The following is a 25787-nucleotide window of genomic DNA, read 5'->3' on the forward strand; positions in this document are numbered from 1 at the left end:
GAAACCTATGAGGCATAAGTAAATCTGTTGACACACTTAGAGTGTGTTGAGGTACAAAAGAAAGATTTCTGATTAAAGGATTATTTTCATCAATTAACAAGTGAACAATTTGTACAAAAACGCCTTTATTTACTTTTTGAACTACTGATATAAATTACAAACAAGCTTTGTGTAGAAAAAAGGTACAAATTTATATACATTTCAACCTGAACTGGATGCTTCATACAAACACGGCAAACAGATATTCAAGTGCACTGAGACATTAAAAACTCAGCTTCATCTGTAAACACGCTACGGACCACCGACACTGACGGACTCACTGTTCGTAAAGCAGACACCAGTAAATGATTCAGGAATACTTCAGGCAATTTAGGGATATGTTTAAGAGGGGCATGGTGACGCAGCTGTCAGATTTTATAGAGCCTACACACCCGCAGTAAACCACCACAGGTGTCTTCACTTGCTTGATTGGATCTCGTCCCAGGATCCTCTAGGCAGCACTTGTTTGACATTTCTGTTCTCTGTAAAGGCAGGTGGCCAATTCCATCTTTATCATTCTTAGTCGTGCATGAGTTCAATGACCTCACGTAATTTTATGCTGCGACCCAGTCATGTACACAATGCCAATATAATTAGATATCAACTGTTCTGTCTTTGAATTTTCTTTATATCTGACAACATGAACAAGCTTTTTCCTGTCCAGTGCTCATGAGCTGCCACTATATCGCAAACATTTTCAATTTTTTCAACCAAATTAGACTCTCACTATATAACAGAAGTTCCAAATGATGGTTGGTTGCCTGCCAAAATGGCTGGTGGAACTGACAAAAATAAAGCAGCAACAGCGCTAATTTGCCAGCTATTGGCTGGTGGCTGCAGCTGACTGCCCACTCGGTGTCCACTGTCCAACTGCTTTGTTTCATCTTGCTCCACTTCTGTCTTTGTGCAATGGGGCTGTGATTTTCCAAGTATTATAAAAAAAATAATAATAATTCTGTTTTTTGGACACACTGTTCACCATCACATTTCCACATGGGGGATTATTTTTGTGTTTGGTTCCTGATGATATCCACAGTTCATATTCAGTCCTGTGTCGGTGGTCCTCAGCTGACGAGCATGCTGTCTTTCGCAGCGAGGCGCTGCCGGTGCACATGGTCCTGCTCTAGTTCTTCGTGGCTGGGGTGCCAGAGCCGGGACAGGATGCGCTCCATGTTCAGGGCATACATCGTGTGGGAGGGCATCACACCATGGTGAACCTAGACAAGACAAATGTTTCAGAAAGATACAGAACCATTTAAACCTATGATGGTTAAGTGAGGGCAGGGCAGAAGTACTTCAACAAGTTCAGTGTTAAGCAGCAAACATAGGGATCCACAGGGGTTACTGATATGACCAATGAAAACACTAGAAAAAAAAAACTTACAGAGCACTATATCGTGCGCACGTTTTAGTATCTCATGCGCACATCGATGCTAAAACGTGAACGTTTAAGCTAAATTGTGCGCTCGATTTAATTAATTCGTTCATTTATACAGACAGGCGGCAACACAATAGCCAGCCGTTTTACATGCCTGTAAAGAAAAGGGTATGTGAAGTCTCACTGTGTAGTGTTGATAACAGTACTATCATAGGTAAACAGAACATATTGTATGTGACTGTGAACATCTGAAGTGGTCACTACAGAGAGCCGCATGCACGGACAAGTCAAAGCGCGGGAAATAACTATCTCAAGCGCACGTTTTAGTATCTTCTGCGCACGATATAGTTTTTTTTTTCTTTTTTTTTCTTTGTGGCACTTTAGGGGCTCTGTACAAACTTATGTGTATGATTCTTTTCCTGATTAATCATTTAGTCCATAAATTGTCACAAAACTATTTCATTAAGTTCAACTTGATCTTTTTGAATAGCTCATTTGCCCAACTTGACCAACTTTGAAATGATATTTGTCCTCATGCTTAGGAATATCAAAAGTCCATTCGCTAAGTTTCACCTGGCTTGTTTGAAATACTTGGTGCTCAGTTTGTTGAACGTCCTGGGTCCAGGAGCATAGTGAGCACATTTCTCTCACCTGTAACGCCTCCAGGAGATCAAACATGCTGATTGGAGGGAGAGGCGCGGGGAGCATGTGAGCAGAACAAGCCAATAAGTGAACAGCTTGTTGCTCGGCCTCATCAGGTGACACTTGAGGTGGTGGGCCGGCGGGGAGGGAAGCACTTGGAGGGGGACTGAAAAATAGAAACAGTAAAAGAGCCTGGAAATGTGCATTGCTCCTGCCCTTTAATTACAGCAATAAAAACAATGATTCACTGTAAAAGCTAAATAAAATTAACTAAGTACTACCTTTCTGAGCAGCAAGAGTATTTAACACCCCATTAACTTCTTCTCTTATATTAAACCTGCACAATGTTTATCAGGTAATGTGAACAAACACAGTTGTCCTTACCATTCAGTGACACTGTGGTAAGCAGCCAGGCTGTTTTTCAGATAAGGCTGCGGCGTGACATCACAGCCAAAGGCATAGGGGAAATGACCATCTCTTAGCCGATACGCCTTCCTCCGAGTGATTACAGCAGTCAGGACATCTTTCAAGTGGTGCTGAAATAAATAAGGGCAGTGAGTTGAGCTTTGCTCCATCTCCAGGGTAAACACAAGCTGTCAGCCATACTTAAAAAGCAAATCTCTCCATTCATTGTAAGCCTCTGCGTGGATGTTAAAACAGAATGACAAAGTAAAGACCAGTGTTCTGTTATATTTTTGAGTTTGTACCAAAGTTAGATCATTAAGATATGAAACATCTCTTAATGATAATGATTTTACTGTTAGCATATTTAAAGGCTACTTTTGGTTTTCCTTCATGTACACATATGAATTCATCTGAGAGAGAGTATCATATGCTGCTCAGAATGGAAAGCCCTTTGAGCCAAAGTTGTAATTTGTGATTTTGGGCTGTATAAATAAAACTGACTTAGAAGTCTTGGTGGACACCTGCTACAAACCTCAACAGCATATATCATGGTGTTGACAGCATCTTCTGTGATGTTATCCAGGCCCAGCTCAAAGGCCGTCACCATCATGCGGGCCTCCAGCTGGCCCCGCGTGGGCAGGAGCAGAGTGTGGGCACTGAGACGCAGCTCCTCCTCCTCACCTCCCACCTCCCGTGGGCTGAAAGGCTGGGCGGCGCTCAGAGGGTTCTGAGGCTGGAAGCGATGCTGAGGGCACACAGGACACGCAAATACCTACATGATGCAGACAGTCAACTGTTCCAGCACGTGATGATTAATAAGATGCCACTAACCTTAATTCATATTTACACCAGCCAGTAGCTCATTTCAAAATGAAAGTACTTACATCAAATTTCTGTCTAGAAGAACACTTCTTCTTGCCTTTTGGTTTGCCAGGCTTTGAAGCAGAGCCACCTTGCCACTGTAATGGCCCTGCGCCCTCTACAGGACAGTAAAAGAACACATAACAACAGATGCACCAAAGAGACAAAAATGGAGAGGTTTTGTAAAAGAATATTTGATTATTATATTTCCCTCTAGTTAAAGAGTAAAAATTATTTAATTTCATACCCTCTGACTGGCTCTTGAGAAATTAATGTGCTTAAACGCAATAGGTGGGCATTGAAAGTCACTGCTCACATGCAATTTCACATGACTTTGTAACACACACTTTCAAATTCCATTATTAGATCAATTAATTTACCATTGTCATTACTTCAAAATGTCTGAAAATGGCACTGCAATACCTAATACGATAAAAATCAATGTAAGGAATAAACATAGCTAATAATGTTAATTATGGGGCTGCATGTTTGAATACAACATAGCTTTGGTTGATTTTTCTATTTTGCATTTTTTATTACCTTCCTGCTACTATTGCTAGCTGTCTGCAACCCCCCCATTTTTTCTGTTGTGGGAGATTAGTAAAGTTATGTTTTATCTTGCCTTATCTTAACATAAACACAAGTTCACAGGCAATTTCAGAGAAAACAAATTTAAAAAGGTCGTACCTGGTGTGGAGACGATGATCTGGCATCGTGTGAGTATGGCCAGGAGAAAATCATTGTGGACGTGAACTTCAGAGGGAGGAGAATGGAAATGAAAAATAATCAACACCTCTCCAGATTGCATCCATTTTTCAGCATTAACAACAATATGTATTTCTTCTTGCTTACTAACCATTCTCCTGTGCCAACAGACGACGCGCCTCAATGTCAAACTCCTCCTTGCTGATCTTTTGTTTGAACCACAGCTTCAGGTTTGCCCAGTAACTGTATGGAGAGACAAGAAACAGAAAACAAAAATCCAGGACAAAGCCCACTCCGTCACTGAGCATTTACAGCAACACACATTTGTCAGACATAATGTCATCTCCTCTCATCTCTTCAAGAGCTTAGACTTAACTGTTAGACCAACAGCAGCTTAAATCAAGTAACTCATGGAGATGAAGAAAACCGTTTTACTTTTTTATATCTCCAATCTTCTTTTCTTGTCATTTGAAGTTAACTCGAGTTACACATGCAAATACATTTGAGCTGTAGTCACACAAATCTGCAAACACGTTACAATAGATGCAGCTAGCTAATGATATCCAACATGTGGAGATAAAAACTTATACTTCATGTTTGCTATTTGTATCACGTCCTCCTGGGAGCACATAATAAATACTGAATAACTTGAAAAATACTAGCTCACCGATAACGTTAACTGTTGCTGAGGAAAAATGCTGCAAACATTAGCAAGTGCTATCAAGCTGCTAACAAGCACACAGACAGTTCACAGAAAAATAGTTTGTATTTCAGCGGCACACCAACAATTGGAAAAGAAAACCAACATCACAAACAGAAAACGCCCACAAACAACGTTTCACTTACTGCTTGACATTATCACCTATTGCGTCCGTTAAATTTTTCTTTGCAATCTCAAGCTCGCTAGCATGAGCTGCCATGGCGTTTGTCGCGTTCATAGAGCCCAGCCGTGACGTCATCACCCGGCGACACCAAGTAATGTTTCTTGGTCTATAAATTTTAGTGTGTTTTCATCAACAGGATGAATATTAAGCGACAATTAATATAAATTGTCATGTTATCATTAACCTTACATGACAAATATTTAAATAATATGTATTTCGTAATATATGTATATAAGAGAAATGAATAATAGATAATAAAAAAAAAATACCTGTAGGGGGCACTGTAAACGGCGTTTTTGTTTGTTTTTGTTTTAGTTTTTTTGTTTTTCTTTTTCAGAAAACGATAATTTCGATTAAATCTTCACACAAATACATAACAGTTACATTATTAGCAAACATGCATTTTAATTACAAGTGGATCAATCTAGATTTTTTTTGTACCTCTTTGCTTTGTCCACACTTGAGCACACTGTTTGTGAGAGTGAAAAGCTTATAAAGGCATGTCAGACATGTGCACAAGTGTTTTTTCATCAGTGACACAGCAGTCACCATTTTAAGGATTGCCTGTTTTTTTTTTTACCTGTCCTGCCATCAGCCACAGAGTGAAGACCATGCTATGGTTAGGTAGTAAAACTATTCCACCACTAGATGGTATCAAAGTATGATTTAAACCATGCAAAGTCCAGTCAACTTACATCTTTGTGCAGGAGAGCTGAGTAAAAATTGGATTTAGACCAGTGCATTTTAAATTTGGCATGCTTTAACAAGGTTTCCACGCACATCACAGTAGCAAGGTAAAGAGCCGAAAATATAGTGCAGTAACAAGTTCCATTCAGGGGCAGAGAGGGCTTGCTGTTTGTGTCTTTCGCAAGCCACTCAGCATGTGTTTTCAAGGCAGAACTGCCTGTTTTGTTGCTCATTATCTTTTATATTCAGCATTTTTAGTTCCAAAATATGATAAGGCACCATGGGCTCACTGGAGCCTGACATGAGATGTGTCTAAAGTGGCTGCACAGTCAAAGTGCAAGTCTGATCAATGCCAAGAGGAGAAAAAAATCTCAGTAAATCTAAAAGTTTCATTTGCCAGCTCTCGGAGTGAAATATGAATGTTGATTTTTGATGATCTTCCGACTTTTTACTGCTCAGTAAAGTCAACGCAGGATATTTTTTTGGTCCACTCCAGAAATGTTACTTTTAATGATCTCAGTAACCTCATTCCAAAACAAAGCCAACTGCCAGAATCTGAGTAGTTTTAATAAAATTGGAGAAAGCTGTCATTAGGAAAAAAAACTGTACCACATCCAATTTTAACCACTGAAATTCCTGCCCCATTCAAAAGTCACTCACATCTGCAGCTACTTTAGAGTGCAGCAGCTGAAATATGAACTACTGCAAAATAAAGAGATCAGACAGGATATTTCCTGTTTTATCACCTAAACGCCATCGTAGAGTTACCAGTTCAATTCAGAACGGGTGGAAAAATGCACTAATCACATTTACAGCACGTCCAGCAGGACTTTAATTTCATTTGCTTATCCCTTGGTGTCGACTTAATTAAGTTTGAGACATCAAATACTGAGTAGTCTTCCAAAAAAAACCTTACAATCTTTAATTTATGAGAGGATTTGCTATCTTCCTCCTTCTGTATTATTTCTGGTGCTATTATTTCAAACTCATCTTTCCCCTAAACACGTTCTCTGATTTATTTTCTCACCTCAAGTAAATCAATAAAACTGATGCTGCGAAGTATTTTTAGTTCTAAGTAGAATTATTGTTAGTAGCTGAAAGGAAAGGCCAGAGTCGCTGCTGCTGCTCTAAGTCTTTTTTGTATTCTGCACTGGAGTGGATGTAAAACATTTCTGTGGTTCCTTCTGTTTTCCTTTGTGGCTCTTTGGCTCATGTCTCTCTTGAGCAGGTTTAGGCTGGGAGGCCCTTTTGTTTTTCCCTGTTTTAACTATGGTGTAAAAACAGTTGAGTAGTCAGGGCGAGGGCTCCTTTGGCTCTGTCTCCCCAGGCGGTCATGAAACCTTAAACAGACCTCCATGACTCACTCCATTCATCACAATAAGTGAAATCGTATATCCAGAATACATTAGCAGTCACACTATAGACTATTAGCGTGCCCTCCAGTTCAGTGACTAATGCTGACTCCACAGTGCTCCGAGGCCGTACTTCTTGACAAAGGAGATCCATTTGATAAAAAGGGTTTCAAGGCCTGAGTCTAGAATAAACAAGCTTCTCATGCCAACCACATGAACAATGAAAACCATCTGAATTTCTGCTCACTAATAGATGTATTTAACAGACTGCATATCTGTTAGCTGGAACAGGACCACACTTCTCATGGCTCAGACTTTCCTTTGTTTGTTATCTCTGGGTTACGATCAGTTCTTTGATTGACTTCTTTCTGTCAACAAAAAAAACTCATCAGAATAAATCTCATTTTCAGAACCTCAGCACTCGCTTTGCAGTTAAATTAAATCTCATTCTACTGTGTGTTTTAGACTAATAAGGGAGAGTGGAAACGGCAGCTGTCTGCAGCCCGGTGAGCCTTCCCAGGCCCCTCCAAATGATGGTCCATCTTAAACAAGTGTCTGCTAAGCTTTAAATCAAAAGGGCACTTAGGAGCAGTCTTAGCTATGGAGTTGTTTATCTGTCCCAGTTTGGGCAAAGTTAGTCATGGTGCTTATTTTCAGAGAAAACAGCTCCACATCCTGTCTGTTGATTTGCTGGTTGACACTAACTGAGCTTTTGAGGGCTAATGAGTCACTCTCACGGACATTCCCCCAACAGCAGATGTCTTTCAGCAAACAGCAGCGGAGGCAGTTTCTTCCAGAAATCTTCCGAGCCTGGTGCCACTTTGGTGCTGAAATCCAGAGACAGTGAAGCTTCACTCAGTGACAAAGAGGGCTTTCACTTCTGAGACCTGCGGCGGTTCTCAGAGGACCACACCGCAGCAGCGCTCGGCCATCCTCAGTCTGTCGGCCAGGTATCCGAGGCGGTAAAGGTCTGAGTGTGGTCCCCTCACCAGAGCCAAGGATGTCACCTTCTCTGTTTCCAGTGTGTGACTGCGCAGGAGTTTGGTTTCCGTGGCCTAATAGTGCATTTCCATACCCCCACGCGGCTGGATGAAATGTGAGGGTGCAGTGTGTGGCAGGCAGAGTTGTTGGAAGACTTCAGTTACAGCTCCTGTGGTCGTGGAGCATCCCACGCTGGCAGTGTGTGGGGTGGTTAGCAGTGGTGGAATCTAACTAAGTACGTTTACTCGAGTACTGTGCTTACGTGCAAATTCAGTGCTTTAATTGAGTACATTCATTTCCTGCTACTTTAAACTTCTCCTCCACTACATCTCAGAGGCAAATATTGAACTTTCTACTCCACTACACGGCTTTAGTTACTAGTTCCTTTTCAGATTACAATTTTTCATACCCCTCTAGTCCAGTGAAAACCATGTATCTCCAACTTTGCTCATTATGCTTTTGAATGTTTGTGATAAAGTGAAGGATTAAGCGTTCCTTTATGGGTTAAGAAGACTTTCCTGCTCCTTAAGATAAACTATTTAAACCCCCTCTTGGATTAGCTGTTCTATGTTTTGTCACACAACTGAAAACAGTTGGTGCAACAGCTGCTGTTTTTCTGAGCTCATGAAAAGTTGACTTTTTAGAGATGCGTAGTTCCTCATCATATGACAACAAACATGGTGATCTGACAGAATATGATGCATTGCTGCAGATTAAACTACCAACAGTAGATAAAGTTGTTAAAATTAACTCAACCTTATAACAACGACGGTAGTTATATTATATTCACTAATGCAGCAGTAATATCAATCCAAAACCATCAAATATGATAGTAAAACACTGACAGGGACCTTTATGCTGCACAGTGAGTACTTTTATTTTAGATACTTAAGTAAGTTTTGCTGATAATACTTTCATACTTTTACTTAAGTGAGGTTTTGAAGTCACAGTGTAGTGTTGCTACTTTTACTGACGTCAAGGACCTGAACACATCTTCCACCACGAGTGATTAGGCTCCATGTTTGTGACTTGGGACAGGAGGGCAGCCCTGTCATAAAACAGTGCTGGATTTGAAGAAGTGTGCTCAGATGGCTAACTGTTCAATAAAACTCTTGGAGGAGAGTGTTGGAGCTTGCACTTGACTTTTTAAGCAGCGTAAAAGAGCTCCTGTGATGTGAAGGGACAGTTTCAGGGAAAACAACTAAGACATCCAAAAATCAACACGCTGCTGCTACTTTCACAGCCAAAAATAGCGGGGGGGTTATATTCATCTGTCACATCTCTTAAATAATGAATACAACTGTCAAAATGCACTTGAACACACATTAAACAGGTCTCCTTTTACAAAGTTCTACATCCAGCGCTATTTTGCTTAGTATCAGCTCCAATTTCGTGGCTGACAGGTTCCCTTTGTGTCACAGTAGAAATGTTGTCCATATACCAAGCGATCAAGCTGGGAAAATGAGCCCTGATTATACGGTGACACACCCAGTATGTGCAGGTAGGCAACATGTCTGTACTTGAAAAACAGGGAGGAACCTAAGAAATGTACATCAGTAGGTCCAGTGTGACCACAGAAAAAGCATTGAAGGCTAAGTGAAGACTGAGTTTATGTTTAAAAAGCTGATTATTGTACATGGATCCATTATTACACGAGTACTCAGCAGTCAGTACTGCATTATAACACGAGTACTCAGCAGTCCGTACCACATTATTACTACACACTTGTACAGTTTCTTCACTACATCTTGCACAGTTGTGACACATCTATTCTGTTTTGACAGAACACAGAAGAGACACTCAAACACCTGCCAAATAACTGAAAATGTTCTCACTGGTACTATTAGAAAAAATGTCTGCAGGACCAAATTTTATCATGATATCACACACACACACACACACACACACACACACACACACACACACACACACACACACACACACAAACCGCCAAAAAACCCCTCCTGTATTTTGAAACCTGAATGTTGGCAATTACGAGACTGATGAAACCATTGCAGAGACATCTTGGTAACACATTTCTGTGGGTGACTGTGTAATGACAAGTCATCAGTTCAAGTCTGGATCACAACCTGAACTACATTACCCTTTTTTCCACTGTCTGTTCTTTTTGTTTCACTGTCCAACAAAGCACAATGAATACTTTCAGCACATACTCTAAATCATATCACATCATCCAAACATCTGTTTCCTGCAGGTGCTGTCATTGATAGAGTGAGTGTCTACATGTGTGTCTGTATCGTTCTTGATTTTACAGGAAAAGTTTGACATTTTGGATAATCTGAGTTAATGATTTTTGGCGAGGGTCAGAAGCGAGCATCCATATTCATCACTTATAAAGCGACAGCCACAAGGCAATTAGCTTAGCTTAGCATGAAAACTAGAAAATGTATCTATGCTCATCCACGTACACTAAACTGGATTTGTACTTGATTAGTATGACATAAAAATCGGAGACAAATCGTAAAATTAGATGATTTATATCACTCTCACTCTCAATATGAAGCTTGAGCAAGCAGGCAGTTCGTTTATGTTAGCATAAAGGAACAGACCCAGTGAGCCTGGCTCTGTCCAGAGTCTAAAAAATCACCGTAACAACACCTCTAAAGCTCCCAAATGAACATATCTGGTTTGTTTTATCCACACTGAAAACATCGTAAAAATGACAAGTTGTGGTTTTATGGGTTTAATTTATGTACACGCTGGAACTACAGACCTATGTGCACCCAAGAGATATTCCAACATATAAACCCCCCCAAGACCACAAATTGTTAGTTGTCAGTTCAGTATTTGTATGGATTAAAGAAAGGAGATATTCTATTTTACTTACCAAACTCGTACCGAAGCGGTGCTGATCTTTAAGCACTGTGTCCTAGGGTTGCCAAATGTTGCAACCAGTTGCAGTGACATTCAGTGTTTTTTGGTTGAAGTGACCCTTTAAAGGCTGCAGTGTATTCACCTTTAACAACGACCCAACCAGTTTATGGACGAACAGTTATGGGCTCATTTTTCGTGAGGAATCAGCCTCATCCGCCAGCCACAGAAAGTGGTTCAGAATCATCAGCATCTGCCAGTGATTAATTTTTTGACCCTTTTCGTAATGAGGGAAATTTTGACCATGAAAAATTCCAAGTATATTCACAGTCTGTATATGGCTGAAGAAATTGAATCACAAATTAAAAATCAACAATTTTGTTTTTGGAAACTAAAATGATTGAAACTACGATATAATCCAGTTTTTCTGGTGCATTTACACACAGCTAATAACAATTAAGCACGGCTCTTTCCACTTTTCTTTGGACTAAAATACAAATATCAGGAAAACTGGACAACAGAGGAAATGAGAAAATGTGGACAGGACTAGGAAAACAACATGCTACAACCAGACATGACGTTCATTGCACAGCAAACCACGGGGACATCGATTAAATCATGCGCAACCAACAACAAGGCCTCTCTAAAATAACCACATTAACCTCTGTGCAGACCAAACTAGTGGTTTAAAACTCATCATTCTCCCAGTTTATGAGCTGCATATCACTGGGCAGGGAGGAGATGGTGGCATCCTGGACACAGGGTGTGCACACGCAGTCCCACAGAGCTGTGTGGCAGATGTCATCGAATATAAAATATCAGACTAACGAGAGAAGAGCATTTTTGTGTTATGACAAGACCAACATGTCAAGTTCAAGCTGTGTGAGGACTGAACAGACAGATCAGGGTGAAGGTCCAAAAACAGTCACACACCCTTCATCTCTCTTTTTTTTTTTTTTTTTTGCATTTGATGATTTTTGTTCTTATAAAACTTGTAATGGGATGAATCAATGAATGAGTCAGAGGTAAAATTATAAAATAACTGATAAAATAGTTGTGTTTTTCTTTCCAGCTTCAATTCTCCACGAGAGTTACCTTTCCACAGTTTGCAACAGGACAACTCTGTCAGCGTCCAGGTGAAAAGGGAGAAACCAGAATGGTCTGCAGCCTTCACGTGACCTCAGTCAGCTCGTCATTACATTGTAAACCTTACACAACCAGCTTCAGGAACACTATGAGAGTGCAGGCGGAGATGAAATAGACCAGCAGATGATATCAATTGACCAACTTTGTGTTGACATGTTGATGTATAGCTGTGATCACCCGTTCCCTCTATTCCCTGTCAGAAATGACACAGTCCTTCATCGCTGATGGGTCCATAATGATAAAACACACACAGCTGGTTCCTATAGACCATTTGGAGCCAGGGACTGTTGGTGCAGACCAACTTATTGTGGGTGGGGTTTTTTTGTTCTCACATGCTGCAGTAGTGCAGAGCTGTGCAAACATCATCTTGACTGTTACTGGATTTGTTGGTGAGCTCAGTGGATCCTAAATGAATGATATTAAAAGTTCATTTGTGATGTTTTTTTTTTTTTTTTTTTTTTTTCAAAACATTGAGCTGACAAGGTGTGTAACCCGCAGCAGCTGACTGATTGTGAGTAGGGTCTCTGACCTACTTCTGTGTTGTTCTGAAGACACCTATTGTAATGGGAACTACCATAGAAGCAATTTTGAGAACTTTGCCAGGTGTTCATATGTCTTTTGGTCCCCTCAAGTACACCTTTGACCCACAGTCATCTTAAGTCGTGTATGACTTTGTCCCATTTCCAATCATTCCCTTCCACTCAAAGACATTCGGCAAAAGTAGAGACCATTTTTCAATGGAATCACAGGTTACTGTTAGCATTAGGGTGTTCACAATGAATGGAGCAAGGTGCAATAGCCTAACAGGGATAGCTTTGTGTGTGTGTGCGTGTGTGTGTGTGTACTTGTACTTGCTGCATAGTCAAGATTACCAACAGAGAGAGGACAAAGGACCATATTAGGACATTTTTGCAGGTCCTCACAACTTCAAAGGGCTGTTTGAGGTTAAAATCTTGGTTTTAAGGGTTAGGTTAGAATTAAGTTCAGGTTAGGGTTGGGGCTTGGCATTTATTTGTGATGGTTAGTTTTGGGTTAAGGGGCTGATGAATGCATATTGTCAGTGAGTGTCCTCACAAGGATAGAAGTGTGTGTGTATTTCTTAAGTGGGATACCGTCCTGTTCTGACAGTTTGACAGCAGCTTATGTTAAGTTAGGTGCCTGTCTCCACACACCCCTTGAATTGGGTTGTGGGTTGTCAGGTTGCAGTGACAGATTGTGGAAATTGTCTGTGGATGGCGTATGTAGATTGAGTTTCAAATACAATGTGGCAACTTTGGTGACGTCATGCAAAACTAATGGATCCGTGTTTGAGCATCATTCATAATAAATGACAGGAGTCTCCCAGGAGAAACAATGAAAGACAAGGGCATTGGGAGATGGCCGTAAAACATGGGAGAAACCCTGGAAAATCAGGAGTGTTGGCAGGTGTGATCTGTCTCCTCACAATGTTCTCATGGCAGCACAAAGCACACACAACCATGTATATTTTGGAGAGCTCTTATTGCTGTTAAACACAGTTGTGCTGGATAATTTCAGTCAGAAAACATACTTTGGTAGCTTCTTCCAAAAAGACTTAGGAAAATCAAACAACAGCATTTCATTGACATGACTCCTACCCACAAGATAAGTTTGGATTGTGGATGTAATCTTAACAAAGTCTAAAAACTAACAAGTCATGTACTATTTATGACTTGGTTAACAGTATAAATCAGTGTGGCATATGAAAGGAGTTCCTCTGAATACAAATGAACAACAATGTCCTCTGATGTGACCCCGAATGTTCTCAGCAACTCACAACTATAAGTTGTGTAATAGTGTTCTGCCAAGTATTGTGACTCACTGGCTTCAGCTTTTATTGCTGTTTAATTTTAACATTATAATGCCATTTTTATTAGACGCCACTTTTTTACATGTTCATAAACACGTTTCCATGTCCAGCGGAGTTTGACCGGTGTTCCGGCTTTGTGTTTTGTTGCTCTGTAAAAGTTTGTTAAAGAGATGGGTGTGAGGGCCATTGTGGTCAATAAGAAAAAAAAGCACAATATGAGAGTCTATTTTTGGGCTCAGAAACCAAAAGGCTGTTGGATGCAGCGCCGTTGTTCAAAGCAGGCCCACCACTTCAAACCCCCTGGCCCCCCGTCTCCTCTGGGATGGTTTCCTCAAAAAGATGCCGCTTTCCTTCCATGCTGGTGATTACAGAGTGCAGGCACCCGTGACTTTGTCAATGAAAGATATTTTTACAAAAACATACAGTTCAAGCACTTTTGTGTGGAAAGAATGTAAATTTCTCAGTATTTAAAAGGAAAGGGGGGTGGGGGGGGTGGGGGGAATTACTTGGAAATTTGGACCAATTCCATCCCAGTTCATCTCCTCCCCTCTCTCCTCTCCTTTTCTTTCTCCATCCTGTCTGGCTTTCAGCAATGTGTTTCTCGTTGTCTGTCTCATTGCCTATAACTCTCAACGCGCTTGGTCGGCATATTTTTGTGCTCAAAAACCGCGAAAAAAAAAATGTAATTCCATCTTTTTTCCTCCCAACAATGCTTATTTTTCCCAGAGTCGTGCTGAAATTTAATCAACAGCCAAATGAGAAAAACATATAACAGCATTTTCCATACGTGCAAGCACACTTAGTGAATGATTGTCATATACACAGAGGAGGAAATTAGTTCTATTTTCTGTCGGATCATTTACTGCTCCCTCAGGACACCTGGCCCTTTCCACTGTTATGATAACTTAATTGTACACATAAATTATGGTTTCTGGTCATCTGCACTTGGACAAAGTAGTTTAACATACAGTATAATGGCAATTTTAAGTGTTGGGAGAAATAGTAAAATCAATACTGTTTTTATATAATCAAATGTACATAAAACATGTATTTAACATCAGATGTTGGACTTTTCAGACCAGACTCTAAATAAATCTATACAGGCCTTAGCAAAATGTGTTTTCCAGCTTCCAGCAAATCAAGCACGAGTTAAATACCATGTATGAATGTTCCCCCCCCCACACGTTTATCTTGGCGGGGTAGGAAGAGCTGCATTTAGACCCTGTGACAGTCAACCTTATGAATGGAATCAAAACCAATGAAGTCCTGTTTGGATGTGCCGCCACCTCTCCACAGGGTGACCTAGTAATGAGGAAAGCACTGTGGTCTCTTAATCAGAAAGGCAGCTTGCATTATTCAGCTGCAAAATTTTGGCAGTGATTCTTAATTTCCCTTCACCATCATACGTACGTATGTGGTGATTAAAGGAGCTGTATGGCTTACTATAAATAGTCATGTCCCCTAAATCCCTCTATGTGTTCATCTATTAGGATACAAAAAGAGCAATGTTCATGCCAAGTCCACGTCTGTTACAGGAGGCAGTTCAAGTCACGACTGATGGCTGGTAATCTCCATTCGTTTAGTTCTTAGGATCAACCAGTTGCTTATGACGTGTACAGTCACAATTTCGAATGTGGTTCAAGTTTGCCCCGGCCTCCATAGTCGCCCCTGGACCAGCCTGGCTTACAGTATCTCCTCAGTCTATGGGCCTGATCAGCATACGGACAGACTTCATAGAGTAGAAGCCTCCACCATAGTCAGCCCAGAAGATCCCATCTTGGAATTTGCTGCGGTAAACACCTCCGGTGTACCAGACACCGTTGAGATTGGTTTGGCCACAAGCGTTGTACCACCAGCCTCCTTTATGGAAATGGGCACAATTACCTGTTGTGGGGAAGCGGGAAGGGAGGGGATTAGCTCTGTGAGGAAGTGTGTTTTTCACAGACAGAATGATTCAAAGAAACACATTTGATGTTGTCTTCAGACAACTTGAATATATTGACAGAATCTCTTAAGAAATCTGTTACTTTCTGTTTTGTAGTCAACACTTCTGCCACCTCTTGCTTGTTGTGCTGAGCGGGCAACGCTCACAAGCAACATATAGCTTCCTCATTCGCAAACATTGTGTAACATTGTTTTGAAACATTGTTTTTTTTTGTCTTCATAAGGAGGAATCCCAGGAAAAGCAATCATGATCTGCCCCTCCACGGACCTGGTCCGTCTTCTGGTAAATCTCTGTGAAGCCTCCAGGAGAGTTTCACCCTAATTTGCCTTACGTTAAAAATGTCTATGCTCCAGAATGCACAGTGTTTGCTAATGAAAAGGTACCCGCCAGCTTTTGAACACTGCTATGCACCCAGCAATGAACAGAGAGGCAATTTTTTCACTTCCAGTGGATCATCACCTTTATCTATTTTCTAGGGGATGCCAGTAAATTGCTACATAAGGCATTGTGGGGTTCCAGGTGACGTAGATCTGATCTACAATCCACCAGTTTGAGAAATAAAACATGAAAGCTTAATATCAGGTCATAATATTACAAGAGAGGCTTGAATTTCTAAATAAAATATTCTGGTGCATTTCAGAGGAGACTCTATGCTACAACAGCACAAAGGGACGCCGTGTTCATCTACCTGAGAAGGCATCCTTGTCTCGATCAAGAGTAGTGAACTGTTTGCCGTTGTGACTGGTTAGGGAGTCCCCGGCGTTGCCCTGGTAGGTGCCCAGCCGCAGGCGGTAACCCTCACTCTCAGGCTCCAGATGGAAACTGCTGTACTGAGCGTAGACCTTTTTGCCCATCCAGTCTTCCAGTTCCACCAGCAACTTGTAGTCTCCCTGCCTCCCCAGGTTGTAGATGCCTTCCAGACCGAGCCAGTATTCCCCATCTATGTTGCCAAAGCCACTCTGCGTAAGGAAAATTAAAAGGAAAGTTACAGAAGAATTACAGAAAATAATGCGCGTTGTTTTTAATGTGGTAGCCCGAGGAGTTTAGAAACATGAGAATTGTTTAGGAACATAAAACCTTCTCATGGATGACGCTGTGGGATTGTAACAGAACAAATGAGATTTTTTTTTTTTTTTGATGAAATTTTGGTCATGGTTCTGTAGTGAAGACAAACAACAAAACTTCAAAAGAAAAAAACAAACACACTGTGTCAAAAAAATGGCAGAATAGCTGTTTTTGAAATCCGTAAGAAGGCCATGTTGTAGAGTTTATGTGGGAAAATAAGCATCCATCTTCAGAGAGCTGGTTTATCGCTCAAACCCCATAGATCTCTTGGATCACGGCAAATGGCGAGACTGGCCTGGATGCTTGTGTTGAATAACCGCAAGCAATCTACATCTGGCCACGTGCCTCCAGAACACTCGACTTGGTAGAGGAGGTTGAGGTTTGTGATTGTGGATTAGCTGGGTGAGCCAGCAGATGATGAATGATGTAGGATTTCAGTCCGTGGCCTCCTCTCTGGTGCGGTGTGTGTGTACATGCGGCGGCTTTGTGGGAGAGCGCAGAGGCAAATCAATGTTGAAGAGAGCAATTTAGCTTCCAGTTACACATGCACAAGCCTGGCTGGGCTGAGTGGAACACTGGATCGTCGTGGCTGCCAGCAGCGATATACTCCATCTCATTCTCACAGAGCTTTGATGAGAGGGTCTGTATGGTGTGGTGTAGTAAGCCAACCAGCCATCCATCCAGGAAGGCACCATAGTAGCAGCGGTTTTGGAAAGAAATGCCTGCAGATTGAGCTGTGGAACATACCTTCCTAGTGGGCCATCTAATGTTTCATAATGGGAATCTCAAACCAAATGACCTTGGACAAATAGTGTTGCTGACAGGGCATTATATTACAGTAAGTGAAAACACAAGGATTCTGACCCAGGAAATAGTCCCAAAGACCCCAGATGGCTCCTCTGGATGGGTCATATAACTCCATCACTGTTGTCTCTGGATGAGCCAAATATTCTGGTTGGCTCGGGAGGAGAGAGAGAAAAATAAGACAGACAGGGCAGGGGGAATGTTATTGTCATCACCTTGTAGTTATCCCAGTTCCTGAAGAAGTTAATGGATCCGTCTCTCCTGCTCTGGATCACAGTCCAGCCTCCATTGTCAATATCCTGTTCACACCAGACCTGCACTGGCCTCTCTGCTTCATCTGGTCTGATCAGGTACATGCCGCTGGTGCTGTGGCCGGCTTCCTGCGCCTCAAGACAGTCCCTGAACGGGCCTGAGAAAGAACAATAAGAGAGGGAGATAATTGAAATAAATATCTTTATGGGCAAACTGTGTTTGGAATATGTAAAGGGCGTCTTCACCATCACCATTGGTTGTTCAGTTACAGGAAACAGGTCAGAAATAGTCTGTAAATTAGTTTTAGCTAAGGCTAGCTGCCCTTCAGCTAGCCTAGCAATGGTGCAGTGACTGCTGTCTGGTTTTTACCTCTGTTTTATAGTTACTAAAACTATTTCATGTTTTTCTTTTCTTGTATTTTATTTCATATAGCTACAGCATAGAAATGTATACAATTGTGCTAAAATATCTGATTCTGGTCTTAACTTGATTTTGACCACATTGCTGTTTTGGCTTTGTCAGACATTTGTAACTACTTTAAGCATCCGAACACTGAGACAACAACATGAGGACCATGTGTTGACATGATGAGGGACACTGAAGTCACTGTCTGACAGAGGATTAAATAAGTAGGAAAACCCAGTAAACATGACCAAAATCACACCAGCAGACAGAGTAATAGAGACCACATTTATCAAGGGCCACAAGATAAAATTGTTTACTCTGTACTCCCAAAAGAGGAGAATTGGGCAAATTAGGTCATTGTAATAAGTAATTGCTTGCCTTCATTTGAAGTTAAAAAACCAAAAGAGACCTTGTTAACTCACTGTACATGAAAACATCTGCCTTTTTTCAAGGTAGTTCAACATTCTTATGACAAGATTTTTAATTAATAGCATGTGTAGTGGCGAGTTTATTGAAAGGGCGAGAAACCATCCCAGCTAATAATAATAATAATAATAATGATGATGTAAAGGTATACTCCATTCACTTCATGACGTAAAAGCCTCTACTTCGTGGTTTGCAGGAGCCATCATGCCAGCCTGGGTTTTGTCTACATCTAACATTCAATGGAACAGTCTTAAAGGATCATTTTCATACACAGCTGCACTGAAATCCTACACACTTTATTATTCTTGGGTGAGGGCAATCTAAATGTGTCAGGAATTTTTGTTGATGAGCAAAATCGCACTGGTTAGGTCTTTTTTTTTTTTTTTTTTGCTTTACTTTAAGTCCCCTGCCTCAATTGAGACGTTACAACATTTTTATTTCCATCCTGGTTTGTGTACTTTCTGTTGAGAGGGGGAGCAGAGTTCCAGCTGAATTTGCAAATCTTTAACCTTTGAAAACGAGGCCACTGGCCCACCTGCAGCTGTTTTCAAAGTCGGTGATTATTGTGTTGTTATTGTTGGCCTGCAAAGTCATGACTGCCATAAAGTTTACTCTGACCGCTTTGGATTTCCATGAGTGAATCAATGCATAAATGAATGGAAATGAATGAAGGACAGATTCATGGATGGACGGACTCATTCTTCCACTCACTCACCTTCAGCACTGAAGTTTCTGTGTGGAGGTTTCTGAACTTCTAGGGTGCCACTTGTGGGTGATGGTCCAGAGCGAGAGCCCCTTTCTCGGGCAAACCCTCGGGTGTTGTCCCTTTGGATCTCATTAGTAAAGCGTGGCACATTAACAGGAATGTTCTCAGGCACCACCTGCACAAGTGGAGGTCCCATGGGTGGCTGCTCATGCCTTCGGCTGTAAACCTGCATACAACGCTCCTCCAGCGTCCCAATCAGCACTGACTGGTTGTTCACTACTGCAGACAGGGCTGCGTATTTGGTCTCCAGTTCCCTGTACCGGGAGGCCAAGCGCAGGGACTCAGTGGTGGCATTGAGGATTCGTGTCTCCAGCTGTGCTAGCTCCAGAGAGTTGTCCCTTTTCCTGATGATCTCGTGCAGCAGCTGCATGTAGAGCTGGGTCACTCTGGAGTTCATGTTCCTGCTCTCTTTCCTCAACAGCTTCATTTCATTTACCAAGTTGCCATCCACATCCACCACCAGCTTCAAAGTCTCCATCTCCCGACGCTGCTTTGACAGAAGGTCGCGTACCGCAGCCACATCCAGGCGTGTCACTCGGTCCTTGTCGGTTGAATAACCACGGGCAGCACAAATTGGTCCTGTGATCTTTTGCTCAGGGACCAGGAACGTGTAGGAGCACTTCTTGCTTTCTCCGTTGGCCTCTGGAGCTCTTCGTATCCGGGAGAAGATGGGGCTCTTGGTGAGGGCTAGGCTGTTGCTCCAGAAGGACAGACCCAACAGAATAAACAGACTCCATGTTCCAGGTCCCATGGTTCCTCCTCTTGTTATCACCAAAAAAGCTAAAGATCTAGAAAAAGGAACAAGAAGTGTAGACCATTTTACTTAAGCATCAGGTTACACAATCCCACTTATTATTGTCAATAAATCCTATAAAAAGACCAAAACCAAGAATATATTAGTCTGTCTGTCTCTCATCACTTTCCGTATTCTGTCTTTGGCATTCAGCCCCAAGTTCATTGGTTCCTAATGAATACATGAATCTTTAAAATGAAATAATTTCATTTTAGCCATGCTCGGGGCAGAGACTGCAATTTTTCTCCACTCATTCTACCACTTTGGTCCAGAATGGATGGATTGCCATGAAATTTTCAAATAGCACCATCATCAGATCAAAATATTATGCTTCATATCTAAATACTTGTCAACTGATGATATTCAGCCTCAGCTGTACTCAAATGTGAACATGGCAAACATTATACCTGCTAAACATCAGCAATTTAACATGCTAACAATGGCCACGTTAACATGCTGATAGTATTTAGCTCAAAGCACCCCTGTCCACAAAGTCCAGCCTCACAGAGCTGCTTGCATCACTGTAGTCCTATTAAAAACCAAATCCCATTCATTTCCTAAAGTAGCTGGAGATTATGGGTTTTTTTTTTAATCAAATATTAGTCAAAAAGAAGTAAATTGTGCATTTGTTGAGGATTTTTTTCAGCCACAGATTAATATTCAGTATTGACTGCCCCAAGAGCAGAATTTAATCAAAATAAAATACAGCACCCATGTTTATCATTACAAAGGACGATGTCATCCAATGCAATGTTGATGCTTATGGTTGGGTTTTTAGTTGCTGGACAGCAGTGGGGATGTACTGTTTGGCACAGAGGATTATACCAAGGGTACACAGATGATTGTTGTTTGTAGGCTCAATTAATTGTTAGTTATGGTCTTTTCATAAGATTTATTGACAATCAGAAAAATACTGAATGTCACCGGACCTATTCTTTAATTTGGTTCAAGTATTAGCAAAGACATTCCCTTTTTATTACCACTCCTTTTGCACTTTTGGTTCAATTTCCTACCAGATGTTTTCTTTTCTCCTCTAATCCAGTATAACCACTGTGCCTGCAAGGAGCCTCTGTTGGCTTGATACAGGAACAAGCCTCCAGTCAGGACTCAACACAAGAGTCTTGCTTAATTATGAAATAACTGGTCATTAAAATGTAAAGTGAAAACTAGCAGACTGTGGAAAAAACACAGCTGGTTTCACACATTCAGTACTGCAGACAGTCCTGCCCCTGGCAAGATGTGCCTTCTGGTGCTCTTGTGGTGGAATAAGAGTGGTGCCACCCACCCACCACAAATCTGTTATCTTAACTCATATTTTCAATACATTCCCTCACTGGTTCTCTTTCATTATGGCCCTTACCACCTCTGTATCAGGTGTCTGGGTGTGTGCTGAGAGCTGTTTTTCATATTTCTGTAGATCTCTCAGCTCAGACCTTCCATGAAACTCCCCTATAACCTCTCAGTGTACCTGCCCAAGTGGAGAATTACTATGTTAAAAATCTTTGGTAGAGAATGGAGTTTATATCACCATGGACAGCCCTGAAAATATAACTTTAATGGAATAGCATCCTCTGCCAGTCGTTGATGGATTCACAGACGTAGAACTGCGCATATCAACAACGAGCAAAATGTCAGAAGTTAGCAGGTGGTTATCATAAGGCCTCATTGGCTCATTTCAACTTCTGCCATTTGTGCCTGGCTGCTACAAGAAGATACATTTGAACCTGGTGATGAACAAAAGAAACTGATGTGTTTGAGGAGCAGCAGGGGGAGCAGGAATCCTATGAGTAATGTTTTCTGGAGTCTATTTTTGGAAGGGAAGCTTGTGTTTTGATCTTATTGGTTTTGACAGCACAACGAATGGAGCAGGGGTGGGTGACGTTCAGAAATGCATGCAAAGTGAAAGATCCCTCCTTCCATATTCAATGGCGAGGCTTGGATCTGCAAGTAAGAGTCGATGGTGAGCCAACTTCAGGCTGATTTTGGCAGTCGGGCCAAATCCAACCAGAAGGCAGTCTGGTGGATATGACCAGAGAGGTTAAGTAATCTTCATCTAACGCTTCTGACAAGCGCTACTTCTCAACGGAGCTCATCAAAACAAATTTGAAGGAAGATTCTAACAGATGCCAAAGAAGCAGAAATAAATGAGTCCAAGACATAGACAGTAGGGGCTTTGAATAATTTCTGTGGTCTCCTCTTGATGTTTGGTTGCGCTGAAGAGTCCTGACCACAGTAATGGGACAGATCCCAGAGCATTACCTAAGCTCAAAGTGCTGCTGTAGCAGAATAGTTCTCTTTTATCATTGTCAAAGGAAAAAAGAACATGCGAAGGAAATATATCACATCAAGTGTTTGTGTTTTCATTAGGCACAAAGACTTATTGACTGAAAGAAAGTGTCCGAGCCAACATTAATTAATGTTGGCTCGGACAGACTCAATAACTGACATAAAAGTTCAGCAGCACGAGAAAATACCCCAAAGCCTCAATTTTAACATATGGAACAAGCTGAATTTTGTTTTGACACGGATTCTAAACCATCTGAGGGCAAAGGGAAAGGCACTTTAAGGAAAATGGGTCATGCGTCAGAGCTCAGAAACACCTTGGCACTGTCAGTCAGTTATTATTAACCGGAGAGGACTTTTTCCCGTCTTTCCGTAATCACAGGTCATCTCCTTCAATAGCTCGCTCTCAGCAATTGGCCCGTCTGCACGTCTCCAACCCCACAATATGAATCTCACAGGCCCTGGCCTGACAGGAGTGACAGTGTTTACACAGAGGCTCCTCAGCCACGGCTGTGAATCTCATCGGCAGTTATTACCACCAGGTTTCTCTCTGACATTCACACCCCGCTGGCCTTCATCAAGTCAGCCTCAGCAGCCATGTTTTTTTGTTGACTTATTAAACAGGTATTTTCGACCTCTCCTCCCTCAGAGCCAAACCTGACCAGATCCAGCTACCTCATCTATATTAATGCAGTCCTTGCCACCAGACAGGTCAAACTTTGTGGTGGCTGGCTTTCCTCAGTCCAGAGGAACATGAGGACACTGCCAATCGGCCCACTCATTCTAAGTGGTGCCACTGAGCTCTAACTGTCTCCTGTAAGCCCCCCAATTAAAAGATTTTCTTTTACTGAAAACCTTCCAAAAGTTTATCCCTGGGAATACCGCATGCACTTCCTGTATTTTCTCTCCAGCTTTATTTCAACATACAGCGTGTTCTGCATATATTGTAAATCAGAACTTCAAAATTTTCCAGTCGATCTTTGTTGTGGTTTTTGCCCAGGGCCAGCAGATTTTTAGAGCTGTGCCAATTAACCCACAAGTTATTCTGATGGTGCCACTGATTAGGTCCGTCTGCTGAGGGGACGACACGATGCAGTTTTGTACATGCTCAATATGATCATGGGGTTTCCACCAGATGTACGTATAGAATTTAAAAACAAATTCAAATGGCTTCAAAATGCTCAAATGGTTTGTTTAATTTCACAGTCTTTAGGAGAACTCAGAGGACCCCAACCTAACTTCATTGTTTTATATTACCTTTACTTCATAGTGAATAATGGGAAATTCTAAAGTTTCAACAGTTTCAAAATATTTTTCCAAAGCATAGCAAACACATAAATGTCATATCAATTTCAGATATATCCTGATGTCAGGAGTGGAAAAAAAACCAAAACAAAACAAAACCTTACCTGTGTCAGAGAGTTCAGTCAGTGCTCCGGGAGGTGCAAGTAAGCCCCAGCTTGGTGTCTCAGTTGTGTTTCCTCTGCAGGTTCATGCTCTCCATTCTCTTCCACTCACTCTCAGTCTCCCTCTGTCTTCGCTCTCATTGAGAATGCAGGCCTGCATACAGCTATGGCATAAGCAAGCCCTGTCCGCTAGGAGAACAGTAGAGGGTGGTCCATACACAGAAAGAGGGAGGCTGATGGTGTGATTTTCTCTGTAGTTTGAGCATAGCGAAGGCTTGGCCCTGCCTTCCTCCTCTGATGTCGTGTAAAGTTTGGGGAGAAAAGAAAGACTCCTCCTAATATAAGGTTTCACCACAAAGTGAAAAACGAAGCGGTGAATCAGGCTGGCACTGAGTCAGCAAGAGTAGTGAAGACACTCAAAATCCATCTGGCTGTCGTCTTTTCACTCTTGCTTACAAGGTCACATTGTCTCCCACACACACTATTTGTCTTGTAGAAGCTGATGACACGCACATAAACTCTCTTTTTCTTTTTTACACACGCACATCTGTCAGTTTCATTAATGTAACTACTATTTCTCATAGTCTACTTATGCTTCCCCACAAATCTGGTTCCTATCAGCCATAATCTAATGACTGAGTGATTCTGGAGATCCAGTAGCTTTAGTGTATCAAAAAGAAGGTCTGTCTTTAATATCATTTCTCTTGTGTTTGCTCCGTATATGGGATGTGTGTGTCTCTTGCAGCAATACAAGAGCTATTGGCAGCTGTGTTTATTTGGTTATGAGGACAATATGCAGAGGGCTTTGCAGACAAAAAGAACGCCCCTCAGCTAAATGTTTTGGATAGAGGAGGAAGCACACGCTTTGATGCATGGGGATTCTCTGCGTGGGGAGAAATACTTCAGCATGTGGGAGGACAGATTTGCTTATGAGCAATTGAGACGGGACATTCATAAGGCAACAGTGTGTGTATGTGTGTGTGAGTGTGCTTGTGCGTGACCCGTACATGTACAAGAACATTGCACATATGTGTGATTAAGAGTGTCTTTGGTGGTCAGTTCTATATAATAGAAGCTGTCCAATTTAAATGAATTATATACAGAAGACCATATGTTTGGAGGAAACAGTTGTTGAAAGAAGCACAAAGAACACATTTTGTGCTAATTCATTCCATGCCTGGAAAATCCTTATGTGCATCTGCATCACATGTAACAAGACCTTCTCTAGAGTAGTGGTTCCCAATGTGGGTGTAGGGGTTGCCCACAAAAAAAAAAGAAAAAAAAGAGAGGATAAAAATGATGACCCTTTTTCATTTTGCCCCTGCCCATAGAAAGTCTGTTCATGTCATAGAAAGGTGAAACCATGTAATTTGGGGCATTTTTTGGTGAATTAACCAGAAAAACACGTTAACTTGTGCAAACACAGCCCTCATGGAACCGTGGCCCGCTCTACACAGGAGATCCAGTCCTCTGTGGCCTCTGGGTCACTTTTGTCCTCACAAGACCTTTTGCAGGATTTGCAGGGATGCTCCTTTGTTTGTTTTCCAGTGAACTTGAGTTTTTCTCTCTTTTTTTTGCTAGGGGCTGTCGTCCGCTTGCTAACCCCCAGATCTCTTTGGTATTTGAATGAGATCCCTGAACGACATGAGTGTCTTTGTGGACTTAATGATAGGAACAAACAAAAGGGACATTTGGAAACAGAGGATTTAGAGAGAATGTTGATTAGGGCCACAACTCACATGAAAATTAACAGCAATGAATATTCTTGACAAAAGACATGACACGATTATTGACATGATCTCTAAACATCACCCCCACTGTTTATACTCTCCTCCAGCTTTTCTTCCATGCGTTCCCTGTTCTTCTGCTGCCTGTTTCCTCAATGCCATATTGCCTGCAGTG

At 41.6% G+C, this 25787-nt stretch overlaps 2 protein-coding genes across 2 annotated transcripts; both read right to left on the minus strand.

Annotated features, from left to right (window-relative positions):
- Positions 1-102: 102 nt before the first annotated feature.
- On the minus strand, positions 103-4973 carry tada1 (transcriptional adaptor 1). Its single transcript, XM_076745246.1, has 8 exons — positions 4877-4973; positions 4182-4273; positions 4013-4078; positions 3349-3443; positions 2997-3209; positions 2444-2595; positions 2069-2225; positions 103-1256 (listed from the first exon to the last, which is right to left on the minus strand). The coding sequence occupies exons 1-8, from the start codon at positions 4966-4968 to the stop codon at positions 1104-1106; spliced, it is 1020 nt and encodes a 339-aa protein (XP_076601361.1). The 5' UTR covers positions 4969-4973; the 3' UTR covers positions 103-1103.
- An 8442-nt stretch (positions 4974-13415) lies between these two features.
- Positions 13416-24095, minus strand: angptl1b (angiopoietin-like 1b). Its single transcript, XM_076744093.1, has 5 exons — positions 23889-24095; positions 19353-20191; positions 17770-17963; positions 16374-16644; positions 13416-15624 (listed from the first exon to the last, which is right to left on the minus strand). The coding sequence occupies exons 2-5, from the start codon at positions 20152-20154 to the stop codon at positions 15437-15439; spliced, it is 1455 nt and encodes a 484-aa protein (XP_076600208.1). The 5' UTR covers positions 20155-20191; positions 23889-24095; the 3' UTR covers positions 13416-15436.
- Positions 24096-25787: the final 1692 nt, after the last annotated feature.

This window comes from Chaetodon auriga, chromosome 12, assembly GCF_051107435.1.
Source record: "Chaetodon auriga isolate fChaAug3 chromosome 12, fChaAug3.hap1, whole genome shotgun sequence".
NCBI classification, from domain to species: domain Eukaryota; kingdom Metazoa; phylum Chordata; class Actinopteri; order Chaetodontiformes; family Chaetodontidae; genus Chaetodon; species Chaetodon auriga.

What these genes read in the sequence shown, in the direction of transcription:
- angptl1b (XM_076744093.1), bottom strand. Translation starts at nt 20,154, where the DNA reads ATGGGACCTGGAACATGGAGTCTGTTTATTCTGTTGGGTCTGTCCTTC. An exon ending in GGAACTGGGATAACTACAAG is followed by an intron (nt 16,645 to 17,769) that starts GTGATGACAATA and finishes TTCCTTACGCAG; the next exon opens with AGTGGCTTTGGCAACATAGA. An exon ending in AGACAAGGATGCCTTCTCAG is followed by an intron (nt 15,625 to 16,373) that starts GTAGATGAACAC and finishes TCCCCACAACAG; the next exon opens with GTAATTGTGCCCATTTCCAT.
- tada1 (XM_076745246.1), bottom strand. Translation starts at nt 4,968, where the DNA reads ATGAACGCGACAAACGCCATGGCAGCTCATGCTAGCGAGCTTGAGATT. An exon ending in ATAGGTGATAATGTCAAGCA is followed by an intron (nt 4,274 to 4,876) that starts GTAAGTGAAACG and finishes CTCTCCATACAG; the next exon opens with TTACTGGGCAAACCTGAAGC. An exon ending in ATCTCCTGGAGGCGTTACAG is followed by an intron (nt 1,257 to 2,068) that starts GTGAGAGAAATG and finishes TGTCTTGTCTAG; the next exon opens with GTTCACCATGGTGTGATGCC.